Consider the following 18,267-nt stretch of genomic DNA (forward strand, 5'->3'; position numbering starts at 1 on the left):
TATTCTCCAAAGGAGAGATCCTGACAGCTTGCCTTGGGAAAGCATTGGCAGCAGATTGACTAAGTGCAGGAAGAGAAAGACTTATGATTTCCGTACAATATGATTTCCATACAAATAGATGCAAGATTTTCTCATCTATGGCCTTGCTAATATTTGTAGAAATGCAGTTTGTTTTCAGTGCTCTCAGTGTGGTGTACTATCACTTGTCTTGGTTTAAAAGTAATTTTAATGGGACAGGCATATAACATCAAAGCATGTTTTACACAAGGTAATGCTGTGTGCTTCCTCCTACCCTCCAGCTCTCTTGCTGTTGAGCATGGACATTTGTTCACAGGAAAGGAGCCATCTTTTCTGCTTCAGTTTTGGTAGACMCTCTGTCAAGATGTTGTAAGAACATCTTGTCTGCTCTCTGGTTTTATCCTTAAGAACATGGAATGTAATTGTAGAGTATAATTAACTGTGAAGGACTGAAAAAGCCCAAAAACTATCTGCCAGAAACTTGCTGGATTGGAACTAGAATAGCTGTGATTTCTCTCCCCTATACTTGTTATTTCTTTGGGAATCTGTGGTTTTTCTTGARCATGTAGATTCTGCCTCCTAAGCGGGGGAGAAATATTTGATGTATTACTCTAAAAACAGGTGGGAGAGACAATGGAAATTCTGTGGAACTTCCTTGACGTTTTTGACAGCTATTTTTGTCTCAACAGTACATGCCTTTGTCACCATCAAGGCAAACTTTTATGCCCTGTTCTCTTTGGTGTTGATGGCCTCAGATAACAATCCTTAAAGCAGAACTCTGAATYTTTGTGTGATAGAGAAAAAGAAGTGAAAACAGAGGGATCTCACAGGTGCCAAATTTCTATATTGCCCTTGTATTTAAAATTCTGTGAAAAGTACTTTTTGTTCGAGATGACACATGCAGCACATGGATTGASCTCTGAATTCCTTTGCCTGTGAATGAATTTATATTTTAAATATGCAGAGGAAGGAAATTGCCATTGTAAACAATGGCGGAAGGAAGTAGTACTTTCTGTTTTATGTAAGTTTGAGGTCTTTTCTAATCCATATTGGTATTATACAGCATAGAAGGTAAATACTTATTCTGAACTGTGAGGTATTCTCTATGAAAAGTGCCATTTGGRGACCTTGTCTTCAGTGTGTGATCCTGTTTGTCATATGCGACTCTTTCTAGTTGCAGCAGTGAAACTCAGACTGTTGTGGCTGCCAGAGATCTCAAGAGACTTCTTAGTCATATTCCAACTTTTAGTCATCATACACAGAGTATCTCTGATATGGTGAACTGCTGTTAATTAATTAATTACTTCAATAGTATTTTCAAGTAATTTTATACTATTTTGACCATCCTTACAATCAGCTTTCTGTATAGTCAAGCTCAATCTTCTTCATGCCTTCACTGTAGCTGCAACAGATAAATAGAAATGGCCATTTCATTTTTCAAGGCTTTTATGTTTTGGTAAACTATTTTCCTGTTCCCTTTGAGCGTTCTCATTTTTGGACTAAGCAACCCCACCCCTTTTCTCTTGTTTTTCCTGTTGGTTATATTTTAGGAGCTCCTAAYCCAGTCTAGCTGCTTTCTCTAAATTATCACCTTTCCTTTCAGGTTCTTATTTATTTTTTTTCCCCTGCTTTATGAACTATCAGTTCCTATGTAGGATTTTTGTATACTAAGGTAAAGGTTATGTAGCTGGGAACAGTAAAACCTGCCTTGGTACATAATTTTTATGGGCTGCCTGAAATGGCCTAATTTTTGTTTTCCCATTATTTTCACTTTCTTGAATCTTTGTTGTTAGTCTGAACTTGAAATAGAAATAAAATTCTGCAAAAGTTACTCTCCTAAAATATTTGTCTGCAGGTGAAAGCAATTCTGGGTGCTTCTCGCAGCATTTCAGAYACCTAAATTTTCTACATTTCTCTTGCAGTTAAAACCCAGTGCTTAGACTTGACCACAGGCAAAACAAAAATGCTGTAAAGGCTGTCTCTAAGGAAAAAAATGTCTTTTCGTGTTGCTATGGTCGAGGCGTAAAGTGGTTGCATTGGTTTGGACCAGCAGGTTTGGACACTGTGTAGTTAAACATGTGATGCCATGGTTTGCTGATGGCACTGAATTAGGAGCTGCAGATTCTATCAAGGGTAGAGAAGCCTTACAGAGAGTTCTGGACAGGCTAGGAAGCTGGGCCATCATTAGCAAAATTTAACAAAAGCAAGTGCTGGACTCTGTCCCTGGGATCAAATAATCCTGCTTATACCACACAAATTGTGAGGTGAGAGACTGGAGAGCAGCACTGTGGAGAGAGATCAGGAGGTCCTGGTCAAGAGTTGACCATGAGCCAGCCAGTGCCTTGGCCACCAGGAGGGCCAAACATGTCCTGGGGTGCATCAGGCACAGCATCGGCAGCCGGGCAAGGGAGGGGATTGTCCTGCTCTGCTCTGACCTGGTCAGCCTCCCATTAAATATTTTGTGTACTTTTGGGCACCTCAAGGACATCAGACTATTAAAATATGTCGAGGGTAAGGTGACCAAGTTAGTATCAGTGCCTTCTAACTTGAGATATTCTATGATTCTACAATTCTGTGATCCAAGATTCACATTATAAATTTTCTGGCTTTAACCTAACRATTAGCTGTACAGCTTCAGATGCAGGGTTTTTATATACCTTTATCAATAATTCAGAATGGGTTGATTTCCATGCCTTAAATGCTGGAACTTTTTTTTCACCTCTCAAATTAGATTCATCATAAAATAATGAAGATGTTGATTTTCAGTGCTTTCTGTTGCTGTGTGCAAAACCATCCAGTATGATGAACAGATTTGTCCTTGAGAATAAACAGATTATGCTCTTTGTAAAAGACTCACAAATTTGCTCTATGCTCAGCAGTATGCACTGGAAGGGCAGAGGAATCCCTGTGATTTTAATATTCTCAGAGAGGAAGCTCACATTGCAATGAAGTATGAGACAGACACATTTAAAACCTGAAATGTAGCTCTTGCAGAATTTCATTTATTTTACTGATGCTGCTTCCCATCAATTAACAGAAAACACTATTTCTGTGCTGAACTCTTATCATTCAAGTCTGCTGCTTTTGATTTGCATCATACTACATTCCATTTTTAATGGAATAGCTTGTGTCATGTGCCATGATTCTGGGGGCTGAAAGAGCATAGAAGAATGCATAGAAGAATGACACAAGAGCCTGGTCATTGACTTCTCACATCGTAGGCTGGGTCAAACTGAGCAAAAGGGCTGAAACGTTCTTTTAAAGTAAATTTATTTGACTCCATGAGGGAAAATTCTTACTTTATTTTAGGTTACAGTTCATTCTAAGACAAACAACACAGCTCTTTTTTTTTTTTTTATTTTGGTAGTTTGCTCCATCAGTGAAACTGAAGTTATTGAATTTTCTATATGTTGCTGAGGCTGCTGATACAGAGGCCAGCCCAGATGAGGATCATGTAACTGAAACAAGTACACTGAAAATCTAATGTCAGTATCTAGCGGAAATTTCCACAGATTTCATATCTGTTTCTGATTTCTCTGTTAGGCTTTAAGGAATTTGCAGCCTTCGACAGGCATAGAAGAAAAATCTGTAGGTATGATTTCTAGACACTTAAGTAAGGAGTGGTGGTCTGTACAGCCATAATCCCCAGGGATCTTCATATGGTTTTGTCACACTAGAAATCTGCTGATGCTTGAGAAAACAACTGTGCCCCCCCCCCCCCCCCCAGTGGTTAAGGCACGTTTTCTTTTATTTAATAGAATTTTTGTTATGTTTTGTTATGTTTTACTTCCCAGGTAGCAGCTGCTGGAGGACATCTGAAATTTACAGTCTCCTATGATATCACAGAAGAGGAAGAAGAAGAAGACACAGCTAAATTGATGGTTCAATCTGATGTCATCATAGAGGTAAAGCAATCATATTTTCAGCACAAGAAAGAAAGAGAAAGAAAGAGAAAGAAAGAGAAAGAAAGAGAAAGAAAGAGAAAGAAAGAGAAAGAAAGAGAAAGAAAGAAAGTGGCCTTCTCCAGATGTTCAGTGTGAAGTGGTTGAGGACACAAAACAGAAGGGTGCACATACTTTCAGCTAATACCTGGTATCAGAAAATGGACACACTTTCAGAGAACTAAAAGATTTAATATCTGAAGGAGTCTGGTGTTATTACATTAGTTTAGAAAACTGTAATACTTCTTGTTCATCAGGAGGAATGAAGAAATAAAATAATTGGTCATTTGAGGTAACACTTCGACATTCTTTCAGCAGATTTGTTCTTGTGCACCTTAGCATTGTATGAATTTACTTTTGCCTATGCAGAGCCATGACACCATGACACTAGATTTTATCTGAATAACCCAAACTTTCTTTTCCACTGCTTTTCAATTCTATCAGGCAAGGCCATTTCAGGTTTATGAAAAGTGAATATTATTCCTGATATTTGTTATTCTTGTAAAATACATCATTCAATAAATCATGTACCCCAATGGGCTTTTTTCCATGGCTTTTTTCATATTTAAATCTCTCTCTTTCATGGCTCTCTCTAGGGAGGTGACTTAAAAATCAGCACTCCAAAAGGGATAATTCACCTGCAGCCTTCTGAAGAGCACACTGAAGAAATTGTGCTGAAACCAGAATCTTTCTCAGTGCATGGCTCCGATGTTCCAGTCAGCAGGAGGGAGTTCATGACTATCCTTGCAAATGTAAAGAGAATCCTCATAAGAGCCACATACAGCAATGGGATGAATGCCATCTACAGGTGAATATGTGGAACGGGTCCCTTTGCTACAGGCAGCTTCTCAAGAGTTGTTTTCTCTCTTCAGAGAACGAAGCTGATATAATTTAAAACTCTCTAATTTATTATGATGAAACCCATAGCATTCATTTACTCTTTCAAACTCTTGTTAGTGTGTTTTTCATTTCGGGTAGGCAGGAGGAGGAAGGCAGCAGAAAGCAGCAGCATTTTAAGAAAATGAAATTACATGGACTATTAAGGCATGAATGACAGTTCTATAAATATGTTTGTTTTGTGAACACAGTAATTCCCATGTATATGDTAAATCATGGACTGCAGTAATAACATGTTGAAGTAGGAGATGATATATTGCTTATATATTGTTTTCCTGATTTAATGACCATACAGGGCCACATTAACAGTGGACCAGAGAATAATATCATGAGTCTCCAAGCTGGAAAAGTGCCTCAAGGGGAATTTTCTATGTTTTTAATCAGTACCACACACAGAACTGGCTAATCCCAAAGCCTTTCCCTTGATTTATGTCAGGRTGCTGCGTGGACTGCTTAAATCCACTGATTTGATGTGAACTCTTCTGAGCCCTCTGATAAAATTAAAGACATATGAGATGATGCAGTTGTTCTATTTCAGTGGCTGCAGTGTGGCTGAAACTGTGAAGCTCATCTTGCATTTCAAATTTCCATAAGTGCATGAACAAATACTCCAGATGGGCTGGAAGACAACCTCTCTCCTGATACTGTGTGATTAACATTAATAGTTAGGTGGCATAAGTAATATTTTTAAAATGTGCAATGGAATTGATTGCATAGTAGTTCTTTACTCAGAAGGCATGAAACCTGAAATGCTCTCTAATCTACACATCAGTTGATTCAGTGGCATAAGCCAATTTGGAATGGAGGGAGCTGATAGCACATTTAGTGATTATTTGCTGAGAGCACAGACACTGTTTTTGCTGCTGTGAAATTTCTTAAGCAATCTAACCATCATTTGAATACTTAGGTAATTAAAATATATCCTAAATTGAAAGGCAGGTTATGTCAACAGTGTGCAGTTTTCTGATTTGAGCTTTGGCAGTGTAAATTTCTTCCCTGCAAAAAGAATTAATATTTCTTCTGTCTCTGTCTTTTCCTCTAGTTAATTAGTATGTATTACATCTCTGTAAGTAAGTTTGTGAATCATAACTAACTTGAGTTTGGGCCAAACTKCTTCCTAATTTGCTCATTTAATCATCCACCTTGTATTTCTTTGCATCTCCTTGCATCCAGTTTGAAAGCCTTTTATGGCCCATCAGCTTCCCACTCTGGTGCTTGAGGAGAGCCAAAACTGAAAGTAGTGGGAGCTCAGTGAGTGATGATCCTCTGCTCTCCCCTCATTCGAATWAAAAAACCCTGAACCATTAGTCAGAATTTTCCAAACCAGAGGAGTGCAGGAGCAATTTTGGGGTGAACAACAGGGGCTTTCATACTATAGTGTTTTAAAGGAGRTATCTAAGTTTGACTTTCTTTGGGCCAGCAGTCTTCCTGAGTAGCATGGGAAATGCAAACTTTTACAGGAGATATGTATGATTGACTTTCCATAGGCCAAAGGTGTTACTAAGTATTGTGGGAAATGCAAACTTCAGTTATCAGAGGTKTACGTGTATTTGTGTACTGACACTGGTGCCTGTAGGAGAAGGGGGGCTTTATTACAAAAAGCACTTTGGCTGGGCAGTTAAAATCTGTGAGCAAAGTGCAGTGCTGGACATGTAATGGCTCCATCCTGCCTGTACTGTGGAACASTGGGGGTGGGATGGATGAGAGCCCCTCTGGGCAAGTGTAGAGCTCAGGTAAGCACACACATGCAGAACTGTCCCAGTCTATAGTGTGTGCCTTGTAAGTAAGAAATGCAAAGCTGCTTGTGGCACCTTTGGAAGGCTGTACATCACTGGCTGCATCCCAAATTACTGCTTTAGCCCTTTGGTCATGTGTGGTGCCTCACTGTTTCGTAGTCTTGTTCATATTCAGCCTTTGGAAACATTTTAGAGGTGTGTTGTAGCTAATTTTCTGAAAACATACTTTTTGGAAATAGTCTTTAAGAAGACCTCTGCAATACACATAAAATTTATGCTTTGCATGTTGGTAGCCACCAGCTTTTAGATGTAGTRACATTACAGTTAACATGAGTTAAAAGGGGGTTAGGTGAAGAAAGTGGAGGCATTTTGAAGAGGTTTTTTTTTCTAGAAATGTTCTTATATTGCTGGTACATTTCTAGCTCTCCCTATGATACCTCTTACCAGAGAAGAATGCAGTGGTTGCTGTATTAGTGTGATTGTTGTCAGCATGCCCAMAAATCTAAAATAAACCATTTTATTGAGTGCTGTCAGGGTGCTCATTGCAGTTTAGCATGACAGAACAGAGGATCAAATTCCAATCACAGTTAAACAAAATCAGTTTTTTCTCTTTGATTTATCTGTGGAAATCATAGTTTCACCCATTAAGGTGGGATTTACTGAGTACAGTTAAGTCTTCTGAAAACAGTTCATGCTCATCTGTTGGAGTAGCAGCAGCATCTACTGTCATCCAACCCAGTTAATGATCTGTTGTGTTGCTTTTTTAGGATGTGCCTCATTGCTGACTGCCTTATATTCTCTTTGACTTCCACTCATGCTAAAACATACTAAGTACAAAGCTGTGCTCATAACTCTTAAGATCATGCAAAATAACCCTTTTCTCCATAGCCTGCCCATTGAGTTCTTCAGGAAAAATGTAGCCCCAATGAAGAAGATATTCTTTGTGRTATCTAAGGCTGCTTAAGGACTGCTGTTGATGGTTTCCAAAGGAAGACATTTTTGAAAAGAAATAAGCCTTACATGGATAAGTTGATACGAACTAAAAGGTTTTTATTGTCTTTAAGCAGGTATGTGCAGTGGACAGATGGATATTCCTCTGAGAGGGTTAAGAGGGTCTGGCATAGAGACAGAAATATTACAGGGTTGTTAGATCCTTCATGAATGACAATTTCTGCCTCAAAGCACCAGTCGAATTATGCAACATACTAATTAGAGATTGCTATATTAAGCAACCTGTTCATTTGAATACTGGAAGTTTTCAAAATGGATAATGTCACCACATGTGTAAGGATTTCCAAGGGTGCTGTTATAATCTGTGCTTTAAAAGAGACCAGAATGGAGGCATAAAGTAACTTTCTTGTAGTCATGTAGAGAGACTTAAAAATTCAATGGAGCTGTCTGCAGCTGGGAAGAGCTTTTATTTAAAGATTCTATTTTTAACCCTTGTTTAGTTTAACCTACTTGAAGCATTACTWAATTGGTAATGCTTTCAAGTAGCCTCTAAACAATATTAATTCAGTAATGCTGGGTTTGACTCAACTGTGTACATTTTTGGGGTAATTTTAAGCTCGCCCTGTCGCTCTATGGCATAATTAGGAAGCTTTCTTATATGAGTGGGCAATTAGATGATCAAGTAGGCTAAAAAATGAGAGTACAGAAATGCAGCAATCAGTCTGAAACTGAACCCAGCTTCTGGGTTTATGTCCTAATCCTCTGACTTGACAGATCTTCCATACTGTTGCAGTTAAGTTCATCTGTGGTTGAAGCAATGGGCCAGGAAAAGATAACTCTGTCTTACTGTTTTCTTTGATCTAATACTGTTATCTTGTGCTTCAAAGAAAGTTCACTTGCACTGTTTATTCAGTTTAATATTCAGAGTGGTCAGTGGTGGYAAGTGTTGCAAACATGCAGATAGGCACTGGAAATTGTGGTGGTAAGGAGAACCACATATAGAAGAGTCAGAGGAGGAGGGAGAAAGAGGGGAGATGAGGCCAAGGGTTATTTTCCATATGCAGAATTGGCTTCAAGACAAATGAGCAATGATTGGGTCACTACTTCATGTGCCTTATGTAGCTGATGTGATTCAGATGCCTGGCACAGCAGACAGTAAACTATGCTGATACTGCCTGAAACGTCCCCTTCCCTTTTAATCTTGTTTGTTTTTAGAAGTCAACAGTTGCCTGCTGACAGTAACAGTCAGCTTAAATATTTGGTCTTGATGTCTAATCTCAAATTGTTCATGCATCTCCAGGATCCAGTGCCCCRTTACTGCCAGCATTATGTATTTTAATGAAGGCAGAATGGCATCGAGGAATCAAAATTGCAACATCAAAATGGGGGAAAAGAAAATCGCTGCAGCTTTCTTCACTGAGTAACTGTTAATGCTAAAAACTGTTAAACACATTAAAATCCCATTTAGCAAATAGSAGAACGTAATGAAAATTGGAACAATTCAGTGAATACAAATGTGGGATAATACAGGGTGGGTTGTTTCTGTGTGTTAGTGCTTCTCTTTGTTCCAGGATCTGTGCTGAGAGAGAACTAGCTGTAGTTCAAAGGAGAAATAAAATGTGGCCTTCTATTAGAAAAAATGCTTCTTCATTTACAGATTTTTTCCTTGAAATTTTAGATTTTTTATACTGGTAAAGTAATCACTATTTGATATCTAATATCGTAGTGATTGGTTATCTTACTGTAATGAAAACTCAAATGAATGATTGCAAAATAAATGTAAAGCACTRGAGTGAAGGGGATATACTGAAAAGCAAGAGAGAATTTCCTGAAGGTCTGAATAAGAATAAGCATCTGTCTCTTAAAACACTGTCAAGAGTCTTTTACAGAGGTTCTGTTATCACCAAAATCACATTCAAGTTTGTAACTGCATTATACACAATGGTMGTCTCTCCAAAGTCCAGTCATATTCCTAGTGGTGGTAAAATTTCTGTTTTTCTGAAGCTTCTGTCTTAATTTCAGAAATCTTCCCCTTTTTTCCCCATTGCCTTTCATGTGTGCCTCATTTGGAGTAGTGGTAAAATCGAGTGGAATAATATTCTGTCTTAAGCTTTCCTCCAACTTCTGCAGTAACAGCAAAATATTTTTCTTGGATGTTTTCTTGTCCAAGGTCATCCAAATAATTTTCAAGTTTTTTTTTTGCAGCCAAAAGATAAATGCTTTATTATGAAGCAAGGGGGGGGTGTTTAAAGTTTTCCAGAGAAAATGGTTTATTTTTTAACAAAATGTATGTCACGATAGAAAGGTATTTTCTATTTTCTGCTGAAAAAGACTTCAAAACAAGCTCTTCAAGTAGCTCTGTTTTTCAAACACTCTGTTACTGAGTGAAAATAGAAGCCATTTAACCTCTGTAATACCTTAATTTTTCTTCAAATTCTCATAAGRATTAAACTCCCAAATCCCAGTTTCTTTCCCCAAAAGGATACTCTCGATGTGGACAGTATCTGTTTCTGATAATAGCTATAGGATTATCAAAAGACTTCTGTTGTTTCTGTCATCCTATTTCTATGCTTTTGAAATAAAAATCATGGTCAGAGTTTGCCTAAGCAGCAGCTGTTTTTTTTTTTTCCTCTGGCATTGGGGAGACCAGGGTACTACAGAAGGTTTTCTTTAATGTACATACATTTTTCTTTCATATGCATAATACTTGGATCCTCAGTCGTTCTGGACAGTGCTGACATCTTTTCCAGAGGTCAAATCTTCAGAGTAAAAATACCCTGTTATCCAAAACTTGGTAATGTAATATTTTAGAAAGCTGGACTGGTGGCTCATAAATTTTGAAGACCCTGCTTAGTGTCAAATTTGCTCTGTCTGCAGCTGCAGTGCAAGTTGGCACATGTGGCTTGCAGGCCAGGAATAGCCTTCCATCTCCTGCTACAGTGCTGTGAGACTTTTTAAATCTATTTTTATCAATGTGTGTCTGACCATAGTCTCCCTCACATGATGAACAAAAATASTAACCAGCCTACAGACATGTAGTTTAGGAAAAAAATAGATGAATATGGAAACCTCCTTATTTTTAACAGGGAAACAGAACAAGCCACTGAATGTCACTATAAAATGTTTGTTGCGTTCAGCTACACAAATCCATCTAATTTGCTATCTTGCCTGTTTAATTCCTGTTACATCCAGACTAAGAAGCGTTATTATGGAAGCTGCTGACCAYACTTCAAGGGGGAGAAGAGTGGCATCTGCAGTGGAGTTGTGTGAGTGTCCTGCAGGCTATGATGGTACCTCCTGTGAGGTGAGTATCATGATGCAGTCTAGTTCAATTTTGCTAATGCTGTGATAGCTGGAAGCAGACACTGGACTTGTATTGGTAGAAAAATAGTAAGAGAGCTGTCCATTCCTGTTAGGAGTTTGCCATGGCTTGACTGGTTACCTTTATTTACAGGTGATGGTTCATTATATTTGATAATGTTTAAAATCTGAATTTTACACCTGTGTGGTGTTTTCTAAATTACGAAAACACATTTCAGTTAACGAAAAAGAAATGAAACAGTATTTGTACTCTTCAGCCAGTTGATGTTACAAATGGATGACTGTATCACATTTAGAAGGAAAATGGCAGTTATCTGACCTGTGCACAACAAAGCCGAATCAAATTATTTGAATTAATGAAGTTGAGTTTCCCCTTTTGTTTTTCCAGGGCTTTGCCATTTGCCTTGGATTGCTGAGAATTRCATGTGTGCTCTTCTGAGGATTGTGTCACTTTATTTTGCTCCTGTTACAGATAATGATGTAGACACATGCTCAGAAAATACCCACTTCCCTAACAAATTCATCAATTCACACAGAATGTGTTCATACAAGTATATGTATGATTAACTAGCTCAYGTGGGCATAGCTTGGGGTAAATAAAAACCAAAAAAAAAATGCTTCAAAAGCTTTGCCTTTAAGGAAATAGTTTCAAACACCAAGATGCTCTGCTTCACAAAACTACAAACAGTATGCCATTTACACAGGCACTCTAGGCATTTGCTTGTCAACTCTCTTTTTCTTTAAAAATTTTTATGCTTATATGTGATATTTAGGGCTTAGAGTCTAGTCTCATGCCAAATGTGGTTGCTTGTTGCTGGGGCTACATGAACTAATGTAGAAAGAAGGCCTGAAGGAATTAATGGATATTCCTATCACTTCCAAAATGGTACAGATGGAAAAATAACTGGCGAAGAACAGTTCTTACATGGGCTGAGAAATAATTTTAAAGTCTGGCCATTGTCTGTTCAATTATTTTAAGAAAAATGCTGGATGCAGTATCATTGTGCTTCACACTTTTTTTTCACTTGTTCATTTATTCTCCCAGTGCTGATTTAGGTGTAMTGTCCAAGAGAGCAATTGGAACAACCTTGATTGCAGATATTTCAATATCTACATTTGCTGTAGAAGCTGAAGGACTTCGRTAGAATGCCTGTTTTGGTTGCTGAAATTCTCTGTCCAACATTGTGTCCTTCAGTGTTAAATCTTCTCTTTGATCATAAATAGTCCCTGAAATTTGATAAATTAAGATCACACTCCACAAGAGAAAGCACGTATACATATATATATGTATATATATATATATATATGCACATAGCTGGAAATTGAAAGTTTCTATGCATGTTAGTGGGCATAGAAAAAAAAGGTGAAGTTTTAGATTTCCAGACAGACAGTAGCTATGATAGCATTGGTAGAGAGGTTGAAATTTTTTTTTTTGTTGTTTTTTAATTACCATTGTTATTTCTTCTTCCAAATACTTTCAGCCTTGTCTAACGTGTTATTTCTTCTGGTTTCAACCTAGTAGAGTTTCATCTTTATTGATTTTGTGCATTTTTCAGTTCCATTTTCCCTTCATTATTTAATTTAATGTATGTRTTTATCTCCTGCATAATGATGTTGTGGTACCTGGCATAGATGCTGCAACACTAAAACCAACTGTTACTTACTTATTTTCTTGTTGTGAATGTTTTGGCATAATCAGTCTTCCGAACACAACCAAGTCCATTTTAATTATGCTGTCACTTTTAAGACTGTTCTATTACATAAATTTGGAATTTATGTTTTACAAGATTCTGGCCAAATAAAATTCTTTAATTTTTGCATGTATATGAACACAGAATTGCATAAGCACAGRTAAAGCAGATAGAATTTTAAATTTCTAATACCAATTGGACTCCTTTGTTACCTTGCTCTGATTTTTCTTGCCTTTGTCAACATCTTCACGTCTAATTGCCCATTTCCCTCAGAGTTTTTCCCATTCTCTTCAGTACCTTTTTACTTGTGCTTCAGAAAAGGTTGTTTTTAACTTGTATTACTATGATAGGCAAGAACTTTTGAATGTTACATAATTTCTTTTCTTAAGATCTCAATCTGTAATCTTTTAGTTCTTTTCTAAACCTTGCTATTGATATTCCATGTCTACATTCTTAGTGACTTTTGGAGCTTTGTCTTGTGCAATATCATGTGTATCTTTGCATAAGACCATTATTATCAGTCACCAAAAGAGGGAGAAGATTTATAGATTTATGCAGAAACCACATGCCACAGAAAGAAAAATATACCAATTTCTTTTAATCTGTTTTAGGTTTTGGATTTTATAACTCTAGATTTTTATTTTTTGTATTTAGGGGTTTTATTTTAGGAATATATAACCAAGAATGTAAAGAAGGAAAAACAAGGATAATATCTCAGGTTTTGGACTATTTTTTTAAGAACAATTYCAATTAATATTTGGATTACTTCCACATTTTCAATAGTAAGACAAAAAGGGAAATCTTAATTTTTGTAAGAAAGAGTCTGCTACCTTTTTGGAGAGTGTATGTGAAGAGGAAAGTATTTTCTTTATTAAATGATACTTCTAATATTCTGTCGGTGCAAAACTTTGTATTAGATGCTTTTGAAGGTCATAACTCTGTCATACACTTTTTTATCTTATGCAAAGTCCTGGGATCACATGAGCAGTCTTACTGTAGAGGGATATAAAGCCATTGGTGAGATATATAGTAAGGAAGGCTGCTGCTTGACATCTTATTATGAGCAAATGGAGCGGCTGAATTTTYGCTGATGAATCACACTTGTGTGGTGTCACCTTTCTTACAAAATAACTGCCAATATATTTAATATTGATTTGAATTTTACATGTAAAAAAGAAAATTAAAAAAAAATCAGATCAGYTTCTTAAAGGGAAATTACTATCCTTTAAGGAGCACAATTTGTAAATAAAAGGATAGCCTTGTTTTCAGCCTGTGCTTTGTATCAGTGTAGCCTTTTGCTGGAGTCCTAACAAGACTAAATACTATTTTAATTGCTCTGAACTTCTCAGAAAACATTTTTTTTGTTCTCAGTTTTTTTTTTTTTTTCTCCTTCTCTCTCCTTCAGTATTTTACCTTCTGGCTGTTTTTCAGTCTGTACCTCTTGCTTTGATGCTGTCATATTTCAGTTCTTCATTTCTCTGCTTTATTTTACCATTTCAGAAGAGCGATCAAGTTAAGGCTTCCTCTAATCTCACACCTGCCACTAAGGCTAAGGTCAGTGCAAAGCCGCAGCACCAGAAAGAAGAATTTTCTAGAGCAATGTTGGTATTTTAATTCATTTGGCAAGTATGTTTTTTGTGTGTGCAAGCATCAAATCCAAAATTTTAGAAATCCCATTCCTTCCTCTGTTCAAGCAAGAGTTTAACTTTTTATCTAATTTGTCTTGCAGTCCTGCTGGCCTCGACACAGGCGTGTGAATGGCACAATTTTTGGTGGAGTCTGTGCACCATGTACATGCTTTGGTCATGCAGACGTGTGCGATGACATCACAGGAGCGTGTCTGGTAAGTGGCACTGCAGGAAACAATTGTCACGGCCAACATCAATTCAATATACCTGTGCATTTGAATTGGTGACCTCTGAGACCTGAAATCATCAAGGAGATAAAAAAGCCAGTGAGTAATAAGAGATCTTTATGTTGAAGTTAAGGATCCCCTCATATCAAGATATGGTGTCTTTAATGGTTAAAAAAAATCATTTATCGCATAGGATCTATGTTTTAAAATAGAATCAATAGTATTAGGGTATGACATGGAGAAAGCAGCAAATATATGAATGCTTTTTCATGTAAGATTTTTCTTCCYCTCCCCTTTGACTCCTGCAGTATATTCAATTTATAGTATGTATCAGGTAACTTCGTAAATTCTCTTCTTGTTTGATGAGAAGATATTGTTAAYGTCTTCTAAATTCATAGTAAACCTTAAAGGAACACTCAATGAATTGTACTTCAGAAAAATAATAAGACCATATGACGTCAGCAATTTTTTTTTCTTGGGTATGGAGATTTTGTATACTTACTTACTAATTCAGCAATTAAATCTGTGATATTATCCATAGCAAGSCTACCAGCACACCACTATTTCTAGCCTGTTCAGTAGCCTTTTGGAATGGATGAATTATGCTGAATATACTGTTSTGATTGACTCAAGGGCATTTTTAGTTTTATATTGTCTGACATGGCATGAAGCTTGAAACAACATGTCTAATTTCATTAGTCTTGCAGAAGCACAATTTAAGCCAGTGCCAGTTTAGTGGGATATTCTCTCATTTCCCTGCTGAATTTCAAGCAGACTCTGTAATGTGCATGTTTCTAAATGTTCYCTTTTATTTCCTTAAGAAAAACCTGCTGGGGAAATGCCAAAATGAAAATTCAGGCTTTTTCCAATGTAATTTGGCACTTAGAATTATTACTGTTCTTCCTGTTTTGCTCATAGAAGATGTTTAATTGCATTGCAGTGCAAAACAAGATATCCTTAATGTGTGGATCAGTGAATTTTTCAAATTGCTTTTTCGTGAATAGAAGCTTAAAATTATTCTCAATTTAATTATACTCTAAGCCTCAAAGAAGTACCTGGAATGAAAAACATGTTTGACGTGACAGTCATGTTTTGAATCCTTTGCTTAAGACTCAGTGAAAATGTTTATCACTGGGGTAATACGGATTTGTRTTTCCTGACAAAAATTTTTTGCATTAATGACCGTATTCTCCAGCTACAATGTTTATAGCATSAGTGTGTCATAAAATCAATTTACAGGAGAGAAAGGGAAGGAAGAATCTTGTTTAAGATTCTAATTTTAAGGTGTGCCGTAACTGTTGACTTARGGGTACATTGCCAGATGTAAGTTCTGAGGCTGTTAGCGTCTGTGTCTTCAAGTTCTAGCTCCTGCACAGCTTCCCTCTTTATTTTTGTCTGTAGCACCAGCCTAGATAAAAGAGAAGGCCACGTAGCTGCTTACTGCTTTTGGTGCTTTTCAGCTGATGTGAACTGTTGACTCAGACAGTGGAGCTCCCCCTTCTGATGTTTCAAGGGTGCTGGAGTAAGATAACACAGCACTGACAAGGAAGTGGAAAATAACCAGMTGAAGATGCACTTTCATCTATGCACATTATCAAGCACTCTGCATTTTATGTGTTCTGTAGCTTATAGTAGATCAGGCTGTAGAGTAAAGGCGCACTGGGAGCTTAAAATCAGTTCTGGATTTTCTTGCAACTTTGAAAGCGCTGTAAGTCAGATCGGTTAGTATCCATGCAGGCTATTAAATGCTGCTATTCAATTTGGATCATAAGCCTTTTGAAGTGAAAGAGAGAGAAGTCTGAATGCTGAAAAAGAGAAATGTTTCACATCAAAGGCATTCTTTCTATTGAGGTTTACACAGCCTTTTGGCCTCCTTATTATTATTCATGGTGTTTTTTCAGTAATACAACAGACAATTTAGGCACCTAATTTACTGATATGATACTTCTTTTTGCTCTTCCTTAGCTTTGAAATGTAGTTGAAAAGAAGCTGAAATGTGTTTTTGACTCGTGATAAAAGCTCAAATCATCTGCTTCGACACAGGCCTGTATAAAAAGCTCATTTTAACGTATATCTTGCAGTAACCTGCAAAGCCCTTTGATCCCCACAGCAGCCACAGAGAGCTGCACGATACCTCGCTCTCGTTACCATTGTGATATACATAACTGCTTTGGTATGCAGGGCAATTTCTAACATTCAGAAATAGTCTTTTGTACTATTACACACACACATTTACAGGAGCTTTAGGAGGTTGGTTAAAACTAAACCTTCTGAAAAGCAAAGCACATTTCAAGGTGTTTCATTAATTTCAGAATACTGTGTTCCTAATAGTAAGGCCAGACAAAGCAGATCTTTCTCCCCAAAGATACACCCAAATTGCTTAAGTGGACTGTCCCCAGTGGCATCCTTTCCATATTGTACTCCTCTGTGTATAAACAGCATATGCCATGGAGGATGAGGCCGGTGTCAATACTGCTGGACCTCTGCTTCAGACAGTGTTCATTACAAGAGCGACAAAATGTCKTTCCCCATCCTCATGCACACCCTAACAAAATTACATGTTCTAGCTAAATGCAGTACAGACTCTTGCTCAAGTGAAGATACGTAAAGCCTCTGCAACATCCTGATTACATTTGTAACACCAGGAAAGGGAATTGTCTGTGTCATCTTGACATTAAGGTAGTTTGAAAATGCTTGAAGAGCTTATTCATGCTTCCAAGGACGGAATACCATTGTCTGGTCTAAATGGCTCGGGAATATACTAAAATAGACACCCAGACTTACTTWCTATAGCTGGCTTTAACAGCTTCCCTGGCTGTGAAAGGTATCCAGAGGAAGGACTCTGTCATACTCCCTGTATAAGGTTTTATTTCCATCACTAGCAGTCTATTCTGAATGTTTGTTTCCATGTTCATATACACTCAGCTGCATATGCAGGAGTGGTTTTCAGTGTGAATTTAGGGTTCCCTAGTACTGAGTATAAAGAAGTTTGTTTGGTTTCTTCCAGAAAAGGACAGCTGGCTCAGTAGGAAATGGTGGAAAACACATTCCAGGATATCACCAAGGAAGTTTTTAGGGAACAAGGTTTGAGTCATATATAAACTTTTGGTCAAAAATTAAWCCTACCATTTTAATTACACAGAGGTTGTCTAACTGAAGTTGAATTACAGAGGTAAAAGAGGCCCAGAAAATCAATGCATTCAAAATAGTATGAGATAGAATATGTGGAATTTGGAAGCACAAGTATTTGGACATAAAATTGTTCCTGGACACGAAGTCTATGAATTCATGGAAAAAAGCATGGATTTTACCAAACCACTAGATCAATGTGTTGGAGCAACTTCTATTTCCATCAGAATAAMAAGAAAGCTGATATAATGTACTGAGCAGGTTAGAGAAGTTGATCACRTACTATTTTATACCCAGTGTTGTGACAAGAAAAAAAGGGTACAGTTTTCCTATGAATATGAAGTTAAGTCATCATAAGCTTAAGCATGCTTTAAGGAAATAATCTCAGTATAATTAGACATTGCTCAAACCAGATGATGTTCAAAACCATTGCTGTACATTTGGCAAGTTTCAAACTGAGATGCAGCYAATTGATATCAAGAAAGCACAAATGTTTTCATGGGTGTCGATAGTATTTTTAGCAGGATTTGTCTACTTCAGTACTTAAAGTACTGATCAGTAAACGTGGCAAATTAGCACGAAGCTTAATGCATCACTGAAGAGAACAGGCAGATCAGGTCACATCTACATACTACACAGTTCTTATTCTTTGTCCTGTAGGGTCCAAACTGGCTCMGGGAGAAAAGTACAGGATACACAAGATCATTATTTCTCAGATAAACTCTAAC

The 18,267-nt window shown here is 37.2% G+C and overlaps 1 protein-coding gene across 1 annotated transcript in view; it reads left to right on the plus strand.

Moving 5' to 3' along the window:
- Positions 1–3,812: 3,812 nt before the first annotated feature.
- LAMA2 (laminin subunit alpha 2) overlaps positions 3,813–18,267 on the plus strand; it is a gene marked incomplete at its 5' end in the record, with an annotated part of 156,271 nt that continues 141,816 nt past the window's right edge. The window contains 4 exons of the mRNA XM_057364457.1: positions 3,813–3,923; positions 4,556–4,767; positions 10,736–10,847; positions 14,285–14,398. Coding sequence (XP_057220440.1) covers positions 3,813–3,923; positions 4,556–4,767; positions 10,736–10,847; positions 14,285–14,398 — 549 coding nt within the window. The remainder of the gene's footprint in view (positions 3,924–4,555; positions 4,768–10,735; positions 10,848–14,284; positions 14,399–18,267) is intronic.

Source organism: Malurus melanocephalus, unplaced genomic scaffold (assembly GCF_030028575.1).
Source record: "Malurus melanocephalus ecotype Western Australia unplaced genomic scaffold, MMel_1.1 scaffold_38, whole genome shotgun sequence".
Classification (NCBI taxonomy): Eukaryota; Metazoa; Chordata; class Aves; order Passeriformes; family Maluridae; genus Malurus; species Malurus melanocephalus.